This window comes from Canis lupus, chromosome 13, assembly GCF_003254725.2.
Source record: "Canis lupus dingo isolate Sandy chromosome 13, ASM325472v2, whole genome shotgun sequence".
NCBI lineage: Eukaryota > Metazoa > Chordata > Mammalia > Carnivora > Canidae > Canis > Canis lupus.
In genome coordinates, this window is record NC_064255.1 from 37,580,743 (window position 1) to 37,600,273 (window position 19,531).

Sequence of the window (19,531 nt, forward strand, 5' to 3'; positions counted from 1 at the left end):
ACAGGGAAGTCTCTAATCCTGACTGATTTTTGGAGCGAGGGACCCCAGTAGCCCAGGGGGCGCGACAGAGACGTGAGCACAGGGCAGAAGCAGTGATGGGGGCTGGTGGGGAGGCTGCGGAGGGCGTGGGCGCGGACTTCCAGGAATGCCCCTGTAACGGTCGCCACCGGCTGTAGCCGGCCCTGGGCTGCTTGTGCTGGGGGTGCTGGGGCCTGCCCTGTGTGCTCCCAACGCTCGGGCCGGGGTACCTGGGGCGGTGCCCTCCACCTAGTGCTCTGGGTTACCCCCAGGCCCCGCACACAGCCCGAGGTGCCCGCGGCCTCCCCGTCTGGGGTCACAACCTGCCATCCCTGTAGACCCCCAGGGCCTTGGCCAGGGCAGCCTCACCTGTGATCATGTGACATAGGGTGGGCTTGAGGAGGACATAGTGTCGCCCTGGAGTTCCTGGCCCTCAAAGTGTCCAGCTGGCCACACTTCCCCTCTTGAATGGGAGCCAGGGAGGGGACAGGGCACAGAGGCAGCCCCTCCCACCTCTTGTCCCCACAGGCCGTGCCAGGGCTGACCTCTGTCCTCGCAGGAAGCCAGGAGCCTGGGAGATAGACACGCAGCGGGCTGGGCTTGGCCAGTGCCTCGTATTTTGGTTATTGGCAGAAACTGAAACCGAAAGAGGAATTGCGGCAGCCTTGCCCCGGCCCCCACCCTCCCCCCCCCCGTCAGGGCTGTGGCAGGGCCCTGCACAGCAGCCTGCCCACGGATGCCCGCCAGCTCCTCCACCTCGGACCCAGGGCCCCGGGGGCGGCCGCGCGGGAGCAGGGGAAGCAGCAGACTGTGCCTGAGGAGACAGGCCCCAGGCGGGACAGCCTCCCAGCATCAGCAGCCGCGGCCCGGCCTTGGCCTCGCGGCCTCCACACAGGTATGCACACGACACATGTGTACAGGCACACATGTGTGCAAGCGCAAATAGCGCACACAGCAAACGCGTGAGCACACACGGGCTCCCCGCTCAGGCTCTTGGAGCCTCCTGCTCCTGGCAGCAGTGGCCTCCAGGGGCGGGCCTGCAGCTGCGGCCACCACAAGCACCCACCGCCCCCGAGGGGCAGCCGGCCAAGCCTCGCCCCGTGCGGCCTCCAGGGTGTCAGGGCTGGGAGCGCGGGAGGGGGAGCCCGCGGGGCTCCCGCTGGCTGTCCTGCCCTGGCCGTGACTGTCGCTGCCCAGCACCAGTGGGACGACAGCCTGGATGTTGAAAACCTGACTCCAGGGCGGCCCGGGTGGCTCAGCGGTTTAGCAACGCAGTCAGCCGGGGGCGTGATCCTGGGGTCCCGGATAGAGTCCCACCTCGGGCTCCCCACAAGGAGGCTGCTTCTCCCTCTGCCTCGGTCTCTGCCTCTCTCTCTCTCTCTCTCTCTCACACACATAAATAAATAAATAAAATCTTAAAGAAAAAAAAAAAAAACTCCTGACTGCAGGTTTTCTCAGCAACAGCTGTATGGACGAGCGGTCCACACGGCATACGACTCGCTTCAGTGCGTCTGGAGTCGTGACAGCAGCGCCACGGCCGACCTCAGAGCCTTTCGTCTCCTCAAAAGAAACGGGGTACCTACGGGCTGTCCCCCCACCCCCACCGGCGCCCAGGCCGCTCTCGCTGACCCTCTGAACGTTTTCTTTGCAGAAACGTCGACGGACCCGAGCGAGCGTAGGAAGGAAACCTCAGAAGGGCTGCAGCTGGAGGCGAGGCCCTGGGGCTGGGTGGCTGGGCGGGAGGAGGCGCCCCACCCCCCCTCCCCGTTGCGGGCTGGGGTGTTTCCGGGAGTGGTTGCTGGCGTCAAGAGGCCAAAGTTTCACTTTCGGTCCGGGCGCTGGCTACGCTTGCTTGGAGGCTCCTCAGCAGAGCAGCGCCGCCCTGGTCTTGGGGCGGACTTGCTTCCCGTCGCGGGCCTGGAGCCGGGGGTGACAGTCACAGTGAGCTGCTCCCTGTGCCCAGTACGTTCCCTCTACCTGGTCCGGGGGGGGGGGGCGGGTGGCTCGCGCTGAGCGGGGGCAATGCCCACTCTTTGGGGCACACCTGCTCACGGCCCCTCCCCGGCTCCCTGTAGACCCAGACCCGTTGGGGAAGTCTGAGGCCTCTCGGAAGCCCATCTGGGTTTGCCTCCCAGGCACCCCTGGCCTCCTCCACACACGGACCAGCACTGACCCACCGCAGTGGCTGGGGCCGGCCGGCTCCCCTGCCTGGGATCCAGGCCTCCCATGTCCCGGGGTCAGGCCTGCTTTGGCCTCTGGTCCCTGAGGCCTCAGCCTTGGACAGGCGGCTCATGGAACTCCGGGCACAGAGAAAGCCCCGAGGACATCCTGGGAAGCGGGGGACGCTGTGGCTGCGCCAGGCTGCGGGCCCCTGTGCCCAGTGTCCAGAAGCTCGGTGCTTCCTATTTCTTCCCCTGCCCTCGGGATGCTTCAGCGGGGGACCCGGCTGTTGTAGAGCACTGTCCTGGCGTCACTCTCCTGCTTTGCCCTTCCCTCCCTCAGTGGCGGCTTTTTGTGAGTGGCTCTAAGCCACGTTGGGTGGACAAAGTGACAAAGGTCTCTGTGGGTGGCTGACGGCCGCCCCCCGCCCCCCCAAGCACTGAGAGCCCCCCCCGGGGCCCTCTGGGTACAGATGGTGTGAATGGCCTGAGCCCCGCCGAGGGCTGCGAATGCCATCCCTCCTAGAGGTGCCTACCAGCCCCGCGGAGAGACAGTCGAGTGGCTGTCAGGGTAGATGCTGCCCGTCAGGGCATCCAGGACCAGAGGTGTCCCGCCCCCTCTTCCAGCCCCGAGGGCAGAATGGCTGAGCCCCCTGTCCTCCTCAGGAGCAATGGGATCTGCCTTTGAGGGAGTGATCAAGAGCGTGATCCGGGAGCTGGACCACAGAGGCAAGCTCATCCCCGTGGACAGTCTGCGGAGCTCCACCAGCTTCCAGCCCTACTGCTTGCTGGCCAGGAAGCTCTCAAGACTGTGGTTCTGGAAACCCCGCTACAAGTGCATCAACCTGTCCATCAGGGACATTCTGGAGCCTAATGACCCAGAACCAGGTACCCAGCCTGGTGGGAAGGGCGTCAGCTGGCCGGCCTGCTGCCCGCGCTGGGCCTTGGGCTTCCTGCCTTCCAGGCCATCTGCCCAGGTTGGATGGGTGGCAGGTGGGAGGACAGGGGCCTCAGCTCTGGTCTGGCTCTAGATGTGAAATGTGATGGCCCCTTCCACGTATGCGACTTCATGGACGGGCAGCTGCAGGGCTCTGTGGAGCTGGCACCCCCAGGACAGGTGCAGCTGGCAGGGGAGGCGACAGTGGCTGACAACCTCAGCACCTCGATGAACGTGTGTACACTGCGAGTGGTCCCCAACACCTGGGACACCATGCGCCAAGAGAGGTGAGCCCCGGGGGGGACCTGCCAACCCCAGGCAGCCACCGGGTCACAGCCTGGGGCGTCAGGAGTCCCAGGGAGTCTGTGCCGGGCCCCTCATCTCTGCTCTGGCTGCATCTGGAGGTTCTGCGGATGTCCACTTGGCACCCCTGGGTCTTGTGCCCCCTCTCCACACAGGCTACCCCTCCCACAAACATCATCGGGAGCCCCCAGGGAGGGAAGGATGGGAATCCTGTCTCTGGGCACCCACAGAGCTCCCGGCCACCCCGGGGCTGGCACAAAGGCTGAGGTCCCAGGAGGGAAGCTGGTCCCATGACCCGGGGGTGGGGAGGGCCAGACACACCCCTGCAGCTTCCAGGCCAACCACTTGCCACAGGCGCCTGCGTCAGCCCCAGCACAAAGTCCTAGAGCAGCTGCGGAACTGTGGCAACGACATATTCGTGGTGACAGAAGTGCTGCAGACACAGAAGGAGGTGACAGTCACCTGGATCTATAAGCAGGAGGGCTCCGGCCAGTTTTCCCTGCCTGGAGCCCTGTCCCTCCAGGTGTGTGGTATGGGCTGGGGAGGCAGGAGGGGGTGCCCCCAGGCAGACCCCCAGCCCCAGCACCCAGCCTACCCAACCCCACAACCCAGAGCCCCGTCCTGAGCCCACATCCACCCCTCAGGGCCAGGGCCATCTGAGGCGGAAGAAGACAGTCACCATCCCCTCAGGCAGCATCCTAGCATTCGAGGTGGCCCAGCTGGTTATCGGCCCTGACTGGGGTGAGCTGGGGTTGGGGTGACTTCTGGGGCCCAGGCTCCAGGACAGATAGGCAGGGAAGCAGGGGACGAACTGCCAGTTGGCTGGGGTGCTGCAAGCACCTGGCTGGACCACTTCCCAGGCCGAGGGGGCCGAGGGGGCCGAGGGGGCCGAGGGGGCCGGGGGGGCCAAGGGAGCCCATGCTCTGGGAAGTGGGAGGTTGGGGCACGCGGGGCCAATGGTGTAGGGTGGCCCCAGTGGGTGAGGGGAGGCTTGGGTCACCGGCCAACGTGCCCCCCATCTCTGCTCTGGCTGCCAGATGTCCTCCTCTTCCCGAACAAGAAGCAGAGGACCTTCAAGCAGTCCAAGAAAAGTGAGGCCTGTGGGCGCCCCCAGACGGGGCCTCTGCACAGCTCAGCTCAGCAGAGAGGCTCCTGAGGACCAGGCGTGGAAGTAGACACATACACACGCACACACATGCATAGACACATGCGCATATGCATGCACACACATACACATGCAGACACGCACACATGCACAGACACATGCATACATGTGCACAGACACGCACACACACGGACACACATACACGTGCACAGATACCCACACATGGACACGTGCACGCATGTATGGACACGCATACATGTGCACACATACACGCACACACATGTACAGACACACACTAGCACACATGCACACACGTGCATGGACAGGCATACACATGCATGGACACATGCACACACGGACACATCCACACACATGTACAGACACACATGTGCAGGCATGCACAGACACACATATACAGATATGTGCACGCACATGCATGGACACACACGTGCACACACAGGCTGGGCGGGGCAGCTACAAGGCAGCGCTGACACCGGCCTGGCACAGCCTCACACCCGCCCGGGCTGCCAGTGTTGGGGTGGTGATGGGTTGTGAGGGCCCAGGGGCTTGCACGCCACCCTAACTCTGTCCCTTCCAGATCACAAGCCCACGAGCAGCGCAGGCTCCAAAATACAGTCGGGTCAGTACCTTATTGACAACCCTGGAACCCTTTTCTGCCCCTGGGAGTCTGCCCTTCCCGACCAGGGCTCTCCTGGGGCCTGTGGGCAGCCGGGCAGTTCCAGCCATCTCCCCGCAGACGGGTTTGGCGAGGACTTGGTGGCAGTCACAGAAGACTTCCAGGGCCTGCTGGCAGAGGTGGGGACCCAGGCTGAGGGCCTGCGGGGCTTGTCCAGGGGCCTGTGCGACCAGCTGCTGGCAGGCCTGGTGCGGGTGCTGCAGGAGGAGCCAGCCCTGCAAACCCTGGAGGAGGCGGTGAGTGGGCCTGCTGGAGTGGGTGCAGGGGGGGGCTGCACCCGGGCCATCGGGCTCACAGCCCCTCCCTGTGTCCACAGCTGGAACAGGGCCTGTTCTGTGGGTGGGTGGCACCCCTGGAAGGTCCGGTGGGCACTGTCCTCGAGTGCCTGGTGCATACCTCCAGAGCACTAGAAGAGCAACTTGCCAGACCCGTTCTCTACCTGGTGGACTTGCTGACTGGTGAGCCGCTGCTGGGGCGGGGCAGGTCGGGGCAGAGATGCGGGCTTCTCCAGCTGGGCTTTCTGGACCCTTCTTACCTCAAGTCTCCTCCCAGGGCTGAGTGAAACCCAGCTCAAGCTGCTCACAAAGGTCCTGGAGACAGGAGAGCTGTCCCGGCCCTTCAAGCTGGTAAGAGAGCACAGATCGCTGGGAGAAGGGGCCGCTGTGCTGAGGGGCCCCAGGTGCTTCTAGGATGGAGTGCTGCGGGCAGGTGCTGGATGCTGGGGCGGCGTGGGAAGAGTTGCTCAGGGACAAGCCCCCACCCTGTCCTACCAGGTGCAGAGCATTTTGGAGCAGAGCACCCCCTGGCAGGAGCGCAGGGCTGTGTCCCTGCCACAGGGGCTCCTGGAGGGCAGCTGGGATGCAGAGGCACCTGCCTGGGTCTTGCTGGAGGAGTGTGGCCTCGAGCTGCAGGTGGACGACCCCCAGGTGTGCTGGGAGCCAGAGGCCCGGGACCACACGTGTACACTCTATGCCTGTCTGGCACTGCTGTTATGCCTGAGCGAGGACCCCTGTTAGGGCTGACCGGCTCTGCCCGCCAGCGTGCTGGGCAGCTCTCCAGACGGCGTGGGGCTCATGCCCACCTGGCTGCCCGCACCGGGAAGGCGAGAGCCCCACCCAGCCGTGCGGCCAGTGCATCCTGGGGTGGAGAGCTGGGGAAAGTCAGTAAATGTGATACACAAAGGAAAGATGGGTCACCGAGTTTTTGAGGGGCCCTAGATCTGGGTGGGGAGCAGGGACCGTCTCTTGTTTGGCTTCCTGTGCCCACTCGGGGTGGGGAGAGACATGGGGGCCAAGCAGGGGGGGTCTCCTCCATGGTCTCCACCCTGGATCCTGTGACACCGCGGGGCTCCCTGTCCTCCTGGGGCTCATGGGGCTCTGGACACGCAGTGAAATCCCTCCTTGCCCCAGAGGCAGATCCCTGGGCATTCAGCCTCCCATGGTGGGAGCGCCCCGGGGGTAGGGACAGGTGGTGTCCTTCCCCATCTCCAGGAATACGCTCAGCCGGGAGACAGATCCCTCTCCCGGTGGAAGATGCAGTCATGCGGGAGGGTGGAGGAAGCTGTGCTGTCCTACCGTCACAGCCCGCTGCTGACACAGCTTCGGGGACCCCCCACCCCGGACCAGGGCTCGTGAGTCCAGCCATCGCCAGGACAAGAGCTCGGGAGGACGTGTGGCATCCAAACCCAACGGCAGAATGAGTATCAGAACAAAAGCGGACCGCCCCGGAAACGTCCCAGATCCCGGTTCCAGAAACCCTCTAGGTGCGCCTCCCACACACGGAGGGAGGCAGGCAGTGCCAGGCCTGTTGGGCTTCTCCAGGACCCACGCTTCTCTTTTGGGAGTCCTGGTCCGGGGCGCTGCCAAGGAAACCATGGTGCGTGAACGGGACCTAGGCCAGATCTCGGGAAGCATTCCAGAGGCAGGAGCACCTGCGGCCCCTCTGCGGGCAGGTCCGGTGGAGCCAGTCAGCCTAGACCCCTCCCCGGGCTGGAAACGCTCACCTGGCACACAGCTGAGCAGCGCCACAGGGCGGGACAGCCACACTCCCAGGGCCCAGCCACCGTCTGGGCCTTCGGGCCACGTGGACGTCGCATGGACCCCACACCTGGAGGGCGGCTGGTCCAGTGGTCCTGGGTGGGGGCCAAGGAATGGGGATGGGCACGGGGCCGCCAGCAGGACGATGCGTCATGCAAGAGACAGCCTGCGCCCCTGCTAAGGGGTGGGAAGGGAAGCACAGCCCGCCCGAGCTTCCATGGTGGCTGGGGCCTCCTCTGGAGAAGGCCTCCGTCCCACCGGGCTCCCCTTGGTGAGAAGCGGGCCCCTGAGGCCTGGCTCCCGGGCTGCAGCTGTGGGGAGGCCAGGCTGGCTTCTGGCCTCAGGGGCCGCCACCAAGGGCAGCCTGAGGCTCCTGCTCTGCCTGGCTTATGGCCCCGATTGAGTTAGAGCCCTGAGGATGCTCCCCCCACACCGGCTGCCTCCAGGGAAACTGAGGAGGGAGACCCAGCCCCGCACAGCACCTGTCTTGGGAGCCCAAGGGCACCCAGGCCAGCACGGCCTCCCGGGATGCTCCCACCAACCCTTTGCTTCCCCTCCAGCCCTCCCTTCCCTGGAGTCTGAGGGCCTCCTGGCCTGGCCTGCGTCCTCCCTACGTTTCTTACGGCTTAATCTTGTTTTGCATCTGCTCTGGAGCCTGCGAATTAACACCCAAGCCCTGCCTGGCTCCCTGCAGACCTGCGCCCTCAGCCTGACCCTGCCTGGCCCCAGAGACACCTCACCTCCCTCCTGCCTGAGCTCCTGAGCTTTCTCTTCCTTATCTCAGGCTGAGCCCCGCCTGACCCTGGCCACAGACCTGGACTCTGAACCAGCCTGACTCTCACCCCGCCACCGGGTGGATCCTTATTCCTGGCTACACTGCCTCACGTGTGATCCTCAGCCACACGCTGGACCAGGCAGAGGTCATCAGAATCCATCCTGGGCACAGACCCCGTCCCAGACACATGCTACAGCCCTTTCATCCACCTGTGTTTATTTTAAACACTTCCCACAGGGCCCCAAGGGGTCTCCAGACTGGGAGGATTGCTCTCAGCCCCCCAAGAGGCTGTGAGCCAAGGCCTCTCTGAGGCGGGAGAGAGAATAGTTCAAGGTAGGCGTTCTGGAGGAGCCGGGCTTCCAGAGGGCCTTCCTCCCTGCATGTCCAGTCGTGCTGTCCTCGTCCAAGCCCACGCAGGGCGCTGGAGAGCCGGTGTGAGGGCCCGGCCTGGTGGGGTGCTGACAGTGGTACCTCACACCTGAAGCCACAGGTGTCGTCCCAAGCCTCCAGCGGGGACGTCAGGGGAAACCAGGAGAAGGCTCAGGTGGTGTGACACGATAAGCAGGAATGGGGTGGGGGCACGGAGACAGGCCAGTGAGGACTGGGACACGGGACGGGGGACGGGGGTTGAGGGGCTGCTGGGGAGGAGAGCCCAGATGGGCCGGGGAGGCCGAGCCGGGCTGTGCGCAGGCCCAGAAAGCAGGCAGCCTATGGTGGCGCCGGCTCCCAGGGTCAGGCCAGTTTCACGATGTCCCCACCAGACCCCAGCTTGCGAGGCAGGGTGCCGTCCAGGGTGCAAGAGGCATAGGAGGCTGAGAACAAGCTGTTGCTGGGACAAGAGGCACCGCTGTCCTAGGCCCCGAGGCTGCCGGGCGGAGCGCTCCTGGACGGGGAGGGTGTGTGTGCACCCAGGACCAGGCCCAGGCTGCCCACCAGCACTCCTGTGGGCCTCCTCTGCAGACCCGCCCTGGCCATACTGGCCAGAGCCTGACTTGGCCCCAGGCACCCTCCGGGCTGGCTCCGTTTGGGCTCAGCCAGGTCCCACGCAGCCCCAGCGGCCTATGAAGCTGCGGGGCTGGAACGGGCTGTTGTCGAAGGCTGGTGGGGGCCGGCGGGGGCAGGGCTGGGGCCAGAGGCCCTCTGGGAGGAGTCGCAGGCTGCGGGGCCGGGCCTGTGCGTGGGTCAGCAGCGCCACCTGTTGGGCGGACACGTGGGCGGCGGCCACCACCGCGGGCTCCGGGTCACTCTGCAGCTGCTCCAGGTCTGCAGGCACAGGGCGGCTCGGGCAGGAGGGTGGGGGCAGCTTCTCAGGGCCACCACGTACCCCAGGCCCTGGCCCTCCAGCCCATTCCCACCCACCCCGGCCTTGTGCCTACAGCCTCTCCAGGACCCCACACCCCAGCGAGCAAGCTGGGCCCTACCCTGCGACAGGGAGTCCAGCAGGTCCTGGCTGATGCAGCCCGGGCACGTGTGGTGGATGAGGAAGCCTGGACCGAGGCACACCTGTGAGCGCTGGCCCCAGACCCCAACAGGGAGGGGCCTGTCCAGCTCCCAGAGCCCTGAGTGACAGCAGGATGGCCTCACCTAGGAGCACGGCCGCTGCCCAGCGCAAGGGGTCCTGTGGGCTCCGCAGGTAGCCCTGGGTCTGGCTCAGGAAGCTGGGTACGTGACTCGGGTACTGCTGCACCTGGGAGCGATGGGCTCATGGCAGCACGTGCAAGCCCCCAGGCTGGGGTCCCCTGGGGAGCCCCCAGGGCAAGGCAGCAGGCCCTGAGGTCTTAGGCCTGCCACCACCTTGGCTGGGGGAGTGAGGAGACTCAGTCTGGGGGGCCTGGTGTCCACTGCAGCCCGTGGGCGGCCGACCATACCCCGTCCCAGGCACTGTCCTCCCCTACTGACCAGGCAGTGGCAGATGCGGCTTAGGGCCTCAGGGCTGTCGTAGTGGGCCACCGTGACCATGTCCTCCAGCAGGCCCCAATGCAAGGCCTGGTCACAGCGGGCCAGGGTCCACTCTGAACTCTAGGACAGGGGACGGGGTCAGGGTTAGGTCCAGAAAGTGACAAGAGGGACGGGGGGGTGGGGGGGGTGGGGTGGGGGGTGGCGGCCAGGACGAGGGCCCGAGCAGCCCAGGGTAAGCGGCCCAGGAAAGGCCAGGCACCCGGGAGCCCCCGACGTGGGCGTCCCTGGAGGAGTCTCTGACCTCAGACTTCACAGATGCCCCGGGGGGATGGGGAGGGCCGGATGGGGACAGCAGTGGGACAGTCTAGGGGGCGGCTGACCTCAGCAGCGTCCCGGCTGGGATCTTGCAGGCGCAACAGCAGAGGGACTAGGCTCCGGAGCACCAGCTTCCGCAGGGGGCCGCGGAGCCCCACCCGGAGCCCGCCCCGGCCCCGCCGCACCAGCGTCCCCAGAAGCCCGACGGCCGAGGCGCGCACCGAGTCCCGGGCCTGCGTGGGAGGACGCGCTCGGGGCAGACCCAGGACCCGGAGAGCCTGGTGAGGGCGGCGTCCCCGTGGGGTTGGGGAGGGGGAGGGACGGGGGGCGGGAGGGGGGAGAGGGCACCGCGGCAAGGTGGGGGCTGGGGGGCGGGGCCCTGTAGAGAGGGGCGGGGCGGGGTCCTGCGGGGGCGGGGCGGGGCTTACGTCGTCCAGCAGCGGCGGGAGGCGGGGCCCCAGCTCGGCGCTCAGCAGCCGCACGGGAGCCCGAGGCCGCAGCAGGAGCCTTCGCAGGGCGCCCAGCGCGGCGTCCACGAGCCTCGCGTCGCCCTCGCCCAGCGCGCCCAGCAGTGCGGGCAGCACCCTGCTCACGTGCCGCACCTGCGGGGGCAGGGGCTCTCGTGGGCGGCCGTTCGCCCCCGCCCCGGTGCCCCCCGCCCCCCACCTTGCCGCAGCGCCCTCTCGCCCCTCCCCCACCCCGTGCCCTCTCCACCCCCCGCCCCGGTGTCCCTCCCCCACCTTGCCGGTGCGCCCCTTCCCCCGGCCCCCACCTTGCCGCGGTGCCCTCCCCTCTCCCTCCCCCTCCCCCCGGCCCCCACCTTGCCGCGGTTCAGCGCCAGGTGGCCCAGGCCCAGCAGGCCCAGCCAGCGCACAGTGGGCTCGCGGTCGCCCTGCCAGGCGCAGAGCCGCTCCAGGATGCTCTCCTCCCTCAGGAGGCCTGCTGTGGGCCGGCTCTGCAACAGCTGAGGGGGCGGCGGGTCAGCACTCAGGCATCCACGGCCACCCCTCACCGCCGCGGGGAAGCAGGCTCACCCCCGTGAAGAAGGCCATGGCCGTAAGGCGCTGCGTGTCGTCGGGGCTGCGCAGCTGGGGCAGCACGTTCCCAAAAAGGCCCCGCAGGTGGTGGTCAGCGTGGGCCACCATGGCACTGGGGTGGGGCGGAAATGGGCGTTCTCTGTCCTGCTGCTGCCGGGCTCCCCCTAACCAGTAACCCCCCACCCCCCGCCCCCCTGCCCGCAGCACCTGGCCAGCAGCAGGACACCTTCTAGGTGGGTGTGGGCTCCCACCAGCCTTCTCCAGCCCCCGGCCTGCTCCATGCACGTGACCACCATGCGGCCACCATCCCCGGTGAGCAGAGCCTTCAAGGCTTCCACAGCACAGCTGCAGGGCCGGCGGCAGGGGGTCAGGGTGAGGAGGGCGCTGGCCCAGCCCCCACTTCTCCCTGGCGCTTGCCCCTCACCTGACGTGGCTGTGCGGGGGCCCTCGGTGCCATGGGGCCTGCACCTTAGGGGCGTCCGGGGAGCGCACACGCCGCGCCAGCCGGTGTAGCTGCGTGACCAGCACGAGCAGGAGGTGTGGGTAGAAGCCCCGAGTGGCACCCACGCAGCCAGACACAGCCAGCATCTCCCCGAGGGCCCGAGTGGCCTGCAGAACAAGGAGCTGGGCTCAGGCCCTGGTGCCCCGCACACCGAGAGCTCCAGGACAAAGCCGCGGACACCTGAGGACCAGACTGAGGAGCAGCTGCCGCCCCGGCTCCTGCCCCTGGGCCCTGGGGAGTCTCCTACCGCCAGCGCCTCCAGCTCAGGCCCGGCTTCGTTCCTCAACGCCCACAGCAGCTGGACCAGCACCTGCCCGTTTACGCGCTGGTTCCGGCTCAGGCTGCGCCACAGCTCGGCGGCTGCCCTGGGGGGACGGAGCACCTGAGACGGGGAGTCCCCCTGCCCCCGCAAACCCCGGAGAACCAGAATGAGTGGCGTCTGTGTAGACTACCCCAAACCCCGCGTAGAGCCAGCAGCAGGGAAACGAAGCTGGATTGCACGTGGTCACTGCAGAGGATGAAACCAAAGAAAACGTCTCCTGGGCAGGTTAACAGAGGAGCCAGGGGCCTTGGGGCCAAGAAGCCAGCTGGCTTGCTCGTCCCACCCTGGAGCCCTGGGCTGGGCTCCCAGCGTGACCTGGGGGCAATGGCAGGGCCCCGAGCCGGGCCCCCCAGGTGCGAGGGCAGGGCGATAGGTGGTGGAGGGAATTCAGAGGCTCTGCCCCCCTCCTTCCCCCCCCACTGGGGCTAAACTCCACCGCCAATCAGGAAGGATCAGGAAGAGGAAGGAAGCTGCATGGGGAAGGAGGCTCGGGGATGTGGCTGCAGCCTGGGTGCGGCAGGTTACCGGTCGGGGGGCAGCGAGCTTGGGAGCAGCGCACACACCACTTCCCGCGCATGCTCCAGGGCCAGTGCGCTCAGCACCCGCAGAGCCGCCTGCCGGGGCCTCCCTTGGGCCAAGCTGGGCACCTGCGCCAGCAGCCCTCGCACCAGGGCATACACCTGTACAGGGGAGCGGGCATCAGGGCTCCGCCGCTCTCTGCGCCCCCACAGGGCAGGTGCAGCCTGCAGCCTGTGCGCTGGTCGGGCCGCTTGCTTGTCCCCCCACCTTGGAACTCAGCGGCAGGAGTGTCGGGGGCCCTGGGGGGGGTGGCTTACGTTGTCCTCCAGATGCTCCCCCCGGGCCTCCAGAGCGGAGGACAGCATGAGCGCTGTTGCTTGGGTCCCTGCAACGCCAGCCTCTTCCAGGCAGGCAGCCGTGTACAAGGCCAGGTCAGCTAGCGCCCCCTCTTCCCAGGAACTCTGGGGTTCCTAGGACAGGATGGGCGGGAAGTATAAAGTCTTGCCTCGCCTGATTCTGTTCCCCAGTGCCCCCCAACCTCCTTCCTGGGGTCCCCTTGGCCTCCCTTCCCTCCACACTCACCTGGTGGGGTCCCTCAGGGGCAGGACCTTGCCCCCTGGGCGAGGGGCAGGGCTCCCTACCGGCTGGGGGGATGGCACTTGCACTCCGAGGCTCCACCTCAGGTTCAAGCGCACGTTCAGGCTGAGGGCCAGCAGAAGAGCGACCCGGGGTCTGTCCTTGGTTGGCCTGGATGCCTTCAGCCAGAGCCGACAGGGTTAGAGCCCCCACAGGGCCCCCTCGGGCCCTGCCCCACAGTCCCCAGGCCATGGCCACCGCACACCCCAAGCTGCTCAGCTGAGCCCGGCCTGCAGCACCTGTGCTGGTTCTCCCGGGAAGTCGTGCCCGGGCCTGACCTAGAAGCTGGCCCTGGGCAGGTAGGACCGGGGACAGGCGTGGTGGCGCATGCGTGCGAGCGTTGTGTGTGGGGGTTGGGGCGTTCCAGACACCCCCAGGTGTAGGCATCAGTGGCTTGTGAAGGGCCCTCCCGCCCTCGCAATGAGTAGCCAGCCTGGAGCTCGAGTGTGTGGGTTCTGGCTGTGCCCGCCAGGGCCCTGCGGAAGGGATGGGATCCCTGGGATGGTGGACCTGTACCCCAACATCCATCCCCCTGGGTGGGGAGACCCCAGGCAAGTGTGGACAGCCCTCAGCAGGCCCCAGCAGGGTCCAGAAGTCCGGGCCGGCCCTGAGCTAAGGCCTTGCCTGGTTCAGCCCTAGAGGAGCCGGTGGGGCCTGGAGCTGGGCTGTCCCCGCCGCATTCTGACCTAGCCAGGTGTCCTGGGGATGAGGGGGGTCGAGAGAGCTGTCCCCACCTCTGAGCTCAGGCAGGGCAGGGGTGGAGCTGGGGGGAGAGGAGTGTGCCTGCAGCCACTCGGGCGCCCTTGCTGGGACCGCTGTTGTTGGGGTGGGCCTTCTGCATCCTGGTCAGTTGTAAGGTCAGGGCCCCTGGGCCCCGTGCAGAGGACGTGGTGACCTGTGGGTCCCTAGGGCCTGGTGAATCCTGTACCCCTCTGAGCCTCATGCCCCCCAGGGCTGGCCTGATCAGGCCTCTGTCCCAGATCCTGGCATGCTCCCCCGGTGACACGGGGCACTGCCCAACCTAACCCAGCCTTGGGACCCAGAAGAGCCAGTCTGGTCAGATACCTGAAGAGGCGGAAGTGTCGTAGGAAGGGCCCCAGGAAGCCAGCACCTCTCCACACCCTTGCCCTGCCTGCCTTTGCCGCCCTTGTGCTGCCTGCATCCGAGAGCCCCTGCCCCCCCGCAGCCCACAGCACGGAGAACATCTCGCCCAAGTGATTCTCTGGAAGCTGAGTTGCTCCCTGCGCAGAGGCAGGCCCAGCATGGCTCATCTCCTCCCTGGCTCCCCTCCCTTTGGGAGGCTGCTGGGTCAGGAGCTGGCTCCCTCTAAGGTCCAGGCCTGGTGACAGATGCCAAGCCAGTAGGGTGGAGCCCATGAGCGCAGTGTCCCCGTGGCAGTCCCGTAGGGTTGGCAGCAGCAGTGGCCAGGGACACCTGGGCTGCTCTTCGGCTCGGGAGGCTTGACGTGCCCATGGTCGGTGTGCAGTCTGCGGCCATGCCTGGATGCAGGAAGTCCCCCAGGCCCTCTTTCTGGCACCTCATTCCCATCCCATGGCTCCCCGCCCCCAGGCTCCCACAACTCCCCCAAATCCTAGATAGACACTAGAAGCCCCCGTCTCCCCACAGTCCTGTGCCCTCCAGCCTCAGATCTGCCCCCCGAGTCCAGCTCCATGAGCCTCAGGCACTCCCAGCCTTGGCCTCCCCTGGGAGCTGGACCGACACTCCAATCCCAGACTCCAGCCCACCCGCCCCAGGGGGTATAGGGAGCAGCAGGCTGGGTGAAAAAAATGACACAGGACAAGTTGTGCAGGACAGTGAGTGATGTGTTGACTTCAGGCAAACCCCAGCTTGATTCTTTTTTTTTTTTTTTTTTAAGATTTTCTTTTTTTAAAGATTTTATTTATTCATGAGAGAGAGAGAGAGGCAGAGACACAGGCAGAGGGAGAAGCAGGTTCCAGGCAGGGAGCCCGATATGGGAGCTAAACCACCAAGTCCCCAGGGCTGCCCCCCAAGCATGGTTCTCACGAGGATCCTCCCGCACCCAGTCTGTCCACCAGGGCCCGGAGCTTATCAGACAATGCAACCTGTGGGAAGAAGAGAGGCTGGCGAGAGCCGTTGGGACAGAGGGTCCCAGGGCCAGCTGAGGATGTGGCCGTGCACCAACCTGGTAGAGCGCGGGCCACTCCAGCCGCTTGTGCTCAGGGCTCAGACGGCTCAGGGACAGCTGGGCGAAGGCTCTAGATTCGGCCAGAGATGGGAGCGGCTCGCACAGCTGGGGGGAAGACGGAAAGAAGGGGCTGGGTCAGGGGCCAGAGCCAGGGCTCAACTCCGGCTGAAGGTGCAGACTACGGGAGGAGCTGGAGGCGCCCACCTGTCCCTGCTGGACCCAGAGCCTCAGCAGGGGCTCCACGCCGGCAGGCCTCACGGTACAGGCTTCCCGGGCCCCATGAGGCCAGACCCGCAGCTCCTGGCCAGCCTGGGGTGGTGGCTCCTCTGCCAGCTGCAGCACATCCAACAGCAGGGACCCTGTGTGTGCATCAAGAATGAAGAGGGGGCCCAGGGACTTGAGAAGGGCCTTGGAGGGCTGGGAGGGGCTCACCTTCAGGGCCCAGGAGCCGGAAGGCAGCCTTGCTCCCAGGCAGCGTCTGTTTCTCGGGGTCCTCAGTCAGCTTCATTCGTGGTTGGCCTCCCACAGACACCAGCTGCAAAAACGTGTGCTGGGATCGCTGGACTCCTCCCCAACCCGAGATCCCTCTGGCCTGCTCCACCGGGTCCCCCTATCCGCTACCTTATAGACGCAGCCCAGGGAAGGCTGGCGGGGACACGTGACCACATTGGTGCCAATGCCTATGACGTTCACCTCACTGCCCTGGAGGAGAACAGGGTGGCACTGGCCTTCTTAACATCTGCAGGCCCAGAGCCCTCCTAGCCACGCTCTGGCTTGCCCCCACCCCGCCCTGCCCCACCCCACCTCACCTCCTGGGCCAGCCGGGCCAGCTCCTTCTCATCAATGTTGTTGCTGACGGCGATGGAAATAGATTCCAGCCAGGGCATCTGGAACCTGTGATGGGGGCAGCCCCTCCAATGTTCCCCGATGTACCTGGTCACATGCACCCCCCAGTGATGCCCCCCCCCCCCGCCAGGCCACCAACACCAGCCAAGGGTCTGTCTTCAGCCGTGCAGGTTTTGGCCTTTTGCTTCAGCCCCTGGGTGAACCCACCCAATTTGCCCACCAAGGGCCCAATGTCTCTACTGAGGTAGCAACTGGATCAGAGCTCCTCACTTTGGGAGGGGCAAACTGCTTCCTCCCTCTGCCCCATCCCAACATTCCTGCCCCCCCCATGGGATCTCTCCGCAGGCATAACTGTCCGGGGGACTCACCGGGCCGAGACGGTCCTGAAGACCCCGCGGATCTCCTGGGCCTGCTGAAGCAAGTCACCGCTGTCCAATCGTATGCCTACTGCGCGGTAGCCCAGTTCCCCCAGGGCCAGGGCTACTGCCAGGAAGTTAGGAAGACCGCTCCTGTGGGCGGGTACAAGAAGGGTGCGTGAGGGGCTGTGGCCGCTCTGCAGAGCCCACCCAGGGGAGCACCTGGGCCTCACCTTTGCACGCTGTAGGTGTCCAGCAGGCCCTGGAAGGCCTGGGGAAAAGCCAGGGCATAGGCCACAAAGGCTGCCCGCTCCCCCCGGTGGGGCTCCTGCACCCCCAGCCCCAGATGGGCACACACGCCATCCAGCCATGCCTCCACACGAGCAGTCAGGTCCACCTTGGGTCCTGGACTGGCGGCTGGAGCCAACATCTACGGAGAGGGCTCAGTGAAGGCTGGGCAGTCCCTCGTGCAGGGGGAGGTCTGAGCGGGGGCAGTGCCACCACCGGGGCTACCTGCCAGGGTGGCTCAGGTGGACCACCCTCCCCTGAGCAAGGACTGGCTTTGGGGTCTGCTGTCTGGAGTGCAGCAGGGATGAGAGGTACTGACCGGGTCGGGGGGCACCTCAGTGCCCGAAAAGGAGGTGACGAAAGAGTGGGCCAGGGTTCCCGCCAGGGGCACACCCCGCAGCTGTCCTGCAAGCACATTGCTGCTGCCATCAAAACCTGGGCCGGGGGTCAGGCGTGGGGTCAGGCGGGGCTGGAGGGCTCCGGGCAGGTCTCCTTCCCCGCCCCTGCCTCCCTCCTCCGGCTCTCACCGCCTAGGTAGCTGTAGGTGGAGGCCGTGAGACCCCCATCGGGGCCCTGGGCTCGCCGCAGCCCCATCTCCAACAGCCGCTTCTCGGGGCCCGCGATCAGGCGAAGGCGCGCAGCGTTGGTGGCGATGAGGCTGTGGGGGCAAGGGAGCCGGGGCCGCGCGGGGCGGGGCGTCGGGAGGTCACCGGGGGGGGGCCCCTCTCCAGGGCCCAGGGCCCGCCCCCGCAGCCCCGACCCCACTCCTCCGGGGACCCCACCTGGCGTAGCTGACCAGGCAGAGGAGGGGCGTCTCCAGCAGCTGCACCACCAGGAGCGGCCCCGACACCTGCAACAACGGCACCTGCGGGGGCGGAGGGGTGTCGGCTGGGCGACTCCCGGCGGGCCCGCGCCCTGTGCGCCCCGCGCGCCCCGCTCACCCCACACTCACGTTGGGGAAGGCGAGGGAGCCCTCGGGCAGGGCCCGCACCGTCACATCCGAGCAGTCGAGGGCACGAAGGTGCTCGAAGAACGCGGGGTCCGTGTCGGGGGGCAGCACCGAGGCCAGAAACTGCACGTCTGGGGGGACAGAGGCCCTCACCGCTGGAGCCAGCGCAGGACGCGTCGGGGCCGGAGCCGGAAGCCTCGGGCTCACGGGAGGCTCGGCCCGGGCTCGGCGGGCGGCGGGGGGCGGGGGGCGTCTCATCTAGGCGGCGGGGGACCGGGGCGGGGGGCGAGGGCCGGGGCCGGGGCCGGGCTACCTGCGTCCCGAAGGCGGAAGGCGCGCAGGAAGCGCACGCAGTCGCGGAGCCCGGCCGCCAAGGCGAAGGCGCCGCCGAACGGGCAGCCGCGGAAGAAGAGCTCGAACTCGGCCTGCTCCCGCGCCCGGCCCGCGCGCCAGTAGCCCAGCGCCATGGTGGCCTGGTACAGGTCGGTGAGCAGCGGCCGGGCCGCCGCGCGCGCCTCGGAGTCCTGCTCCGCCGCCATCTCGCCCCCGCCCGGGACTCGAATCCGCGCCCCGGCCCCGCCCCCCGGACTCCGACCCCCGCCCGCGGCCTCTGACTCGGACTCCGACCCCCGCCCCGCCCCCGGGTTCCGGCCCCGCCCCCGGGTTCCGGCGCGCTCCCGCCCCGCCCCCCGCAGGGCCGGGTCCGCTCGCGGCTCCGCCCCCCTCCAGCCGGGACTGGGGACTGGCGCTGCAGGGCGGGTGGGAAGGGGCAGGTCCGGGGAGGGGCCTCGAACCTGCCCCAGGTGGGCATCTACGTGGCGCAACACTATGTACAGCTCAGGGTGTGTGCTGACAAAGGGCAAGGGGGCGTTTGTCCACCCTCCGCGGGCGCCCGGACTCTTGCACCCCCAGGGAACGCTGTAGTGGTGTGCAGGGCCCCCCCGAAGGGGGTGGGAACAGCAGTCCATGCCCCTGTAGCTCGGGTCCCTGGAGGACACCAGCTCTGACCAGAACCACAGTACGCACCCCTTCCCCAGCTCGCGAGTGGCCGTCCCACCAGCCAGGCTGGCCAGCAGTCCAGGGGAGGAGCCGCTAGGGACCTTAGTAATGGCAGGACCGTGGGCCCGTCCAGGTCACAGCACAGGCAGGGGATGTGAAGGCTGCTCAGCTAAGGCAGGAGCCCCGCCCCACACGGTGGGAGGTCCGCAGGGCTCTGCACAGTTCAGCCCCTGGGAACCCCCGGGGGACCGTGACTAGCCACAGCAGCAGGGCCAGGACAGCCACTGGAACCTTTGTTCCCTGAACAGCTTCAGGCTGACACCTTTGCTCCCATGGGGGCAGCTCAGCAGGGAATGGAACCCAGAGATGGGCCCCAGCCCTATGGAGGATGAGGCACGCTCTGGTTCTGGCTTCAACACCTTGAACTGGACGTGACCATTGTAATGGGGGTGGGGGTAGGGTGAAGTCAGGCTGGTGGCAAAGAGACAGAGAAGGGGCTGATGGGGAGTGAGGTCATCCAGTCACCCAAACACCATGGAGAGACTGGGAGAGGGGAGGGGGCACAGCCCCTGGGATCCCTGCTGTGGGGGGGGGCGCAGGACAGGCAGGGGTCCAGGTTGGACACGGATGGGATGGAGGCCAAGTCGGAGGCCTGGAGCATGGCAA

At 67.1% G+C, this 19,531-nt stretch overlaps 3 protein-coding genes across 18 annotated transcripts; 1 reads left to right on the forward strand and 2 right to left on the reverse strand.

Annotated features, from left to right (window-relative positions):
• Positions 1–717: 717 nt before the first annotated feature.
• On the forward strand, positions 718–6,405 carry GSDMD (gasdermin D). 10 transcript variants are annotated; one of them, XM_035713165.2, is made up of 12 exons: positions 718–913; positions 1,670–1,728; positions 2,844–3,065; positions 3,209–3,401; positions 3,772–3,940; positions 4,062–4,158; positions 4,455–4,508; positions 5,121–5,162; positions 5,280–5,455; positions 5,536–5,677; positions 5,772–5,845; positions 5,993–6,405. In XM_035713165.2, exons 3-12 carry the CDS (start codon positions 2,849–2,851, stop codon positions 6,233–6,235), a joined length of 1,407 nt encoding a protein of 468 aa, XP_035569058.1. In that variant the 5' UTR covers positions 718–913; positions 1,670–1,728; positions 2,844–2,848; the 3' UTR covers positions 6,236–6,405. The 10 variants fall into 10 exon arrangements, with proteins under 10 accessions (XP_035569058.1, XP_035569062.1, XP_048948800.1 ...); XM_025450854.3 differs by adding an exon at positions 1,467–1,593 and having other exon boundaries at positions 719–913; positions 5,121–5,455; XM_035713144.2 differs by adding an exon at positions 1,477–1,593 and having other exon boundaries at positions 719–913; positions 5,121–5,455.
• Positions 6,406–8,229: 1,824 nt separating this feature from the next.
• On the reverse strand, positions 8,230–15,127 carry MROH6 (maestro heat like repeat family member 6). Of its 4 annotated transcripts, XM_025450263.3 has the most exons (14): positions 13,207–15,127; positions 12,942–13,094; positions 12,631–12,785; positions 12,031–12,148; positions 11,706–11,890; positions 11,489–11,626; positions 11,279–11,393; positions 11,065–11,208; positions 10,673–10,846; positions 10,310–10,477; positions 9,930–10,049; positions 9,615–9,717; positions 9,452–9,517; positions 8,230–9,293 (listed from the first exon to the last, which is right to left on the reverse strand). In XM_025450263.3, exons 1-14 carry the CDS (start codon positions 13,786–13,788, stop codon positions 9,061–9,063), a joined length of 2,454 nt encoding a protein of 817 aa, XP_025306048.1. In that variant the 5' UTR covers positions 13,789–15,127; the 3' UTR covers positions 8,230–9,060. The 4 variants fall into 4 exon arrangements, with proteins under 4 accessions (XP_025306048.1, XP_048949109.1, XP_048949110.1 ...); XM_049093153.1 differs by having other exon boundaries at positions 9,062–9,517; XM_049093152.1 differs by having other exon boundaries at positions 11,489–12,148.
• Positions 15,128–15,137: 10 nt separating this feature from the next.
• On the reverse strand, positions 15,138–18,484 carry NAPRT (nicotinate phosphoribosyltransferase). 4 transcript variants are annotated; one of them, XR_003138159.3, is made up of 13 exons: positions 18,180–18,430; positions 17,870–17,997; positions 17,700–17,782; positions 17,445–17,575; positions 17,237–17,352; positions 16,863–17,059; positions 16,642–16,782; positions 16,237–16,321; positions 16,049–16,129; positions 15,860–15,962; positions 15,632–15,760; positions 15,425–15,532; positions 15,138–15,344 (listed from the first exon to the last, which is right to left on the reverse strand). XR_003138159.3 is itself a non-coding variant. In XM_025450261.3 (13 exons), exons 1-13 carry the CDS (start codon positions 18,403–18,405, stop codon positions 15,282–15,284), a joined length of 1,617 nt encoding a protein of 538 aa, XP_025306046.1. In that variant the 5' UTR covers positions 18,406–18,439; the 3' UTR covers positions 15,138–15,281. The 4 variants fall into 4 exon arrangements, 3 of the variants coding, with proteins under 3 accessions (XP_025306046.1, XP_025306044.3, XP_025306045.3); XM_025450261.3 differs by having other exon boundaries at positions 15,632–15,786; positions 18,180–18,439; XM_025450259.3 differs by having other exon boundaries at positions 15,138–15,532; positions 15,632–15,786; positions 18,180–18,484.
• Positions 18,485–19,531: the final 1,047 nt, after the last annotated feature.

Bases quoted from the DNA above. Each gene is read 5' to 3' on its own strand.
- NAPRT (XM_025450259.3), bottom strand. From the start codon at position 18,405: ATGGCGGCGGAGCAGGACTCCGAGGCGCGCGCGGCGGCCCGGCCGCTG. The intron at 17,353-17,444 runs GTGAGAGCCGGA...CCCCCGGCCCAG, and splicing joins CACCTACAGCTACCTAGGCG to GTTTTGATGGCAGCAGCAAT. The intron at 17,060-17,236 runs GTCAGTACCTCT...CCCTCTCCGTAG, and splicing joins CTGAGGTGCCCCCCGACCCG to ATGTTGGCTCCAGCCGCCAG.
- MROH6 (XM_049093151.1), bottom strand. From the start codon at position 13,788: ATGGATGTTGGGGTACAGGTCCACCATCCCAGGGATCCCATCCCTTCC. The intron at 11,394-11,488 runs GTGCTGCGGGCA...GCCCCACCCCAG, and splicing joins GGTGTCCTGCTGCTGGCCAG to TGCCATGGTGGCCCACGCTG. The intron at 10,478-10,672 runs GTAAGCCCCGCC...CCTCCCACGCAG, and splicing joins TCCCGCCGCTGCTGGACGAC to GCCCGGGACTCGGTGCGCGC.
- GSDMD (XM_025450854.3), top strand. From the start codon at position 2,849: ATGGGATCTGCCTTTGAGGGAGTGATCAAGAGCGTGATCCGGGAGCTG. The intron at 3,066-3,208 runs GTACCCAGCCTG...GTCTGGCTCTAG, and splicing joins GCCTAATGACCCAGAACCAG to ATGTGAAATGTGATGGCCCC. The intron at 4,509-5,120 runs GTGAGGCCTGTG...TGTCCCTTCCAG, and splicing joins CTTCAAGCAGTCCAAGAAAA to ATCACAAGCCCACGAGCAGC.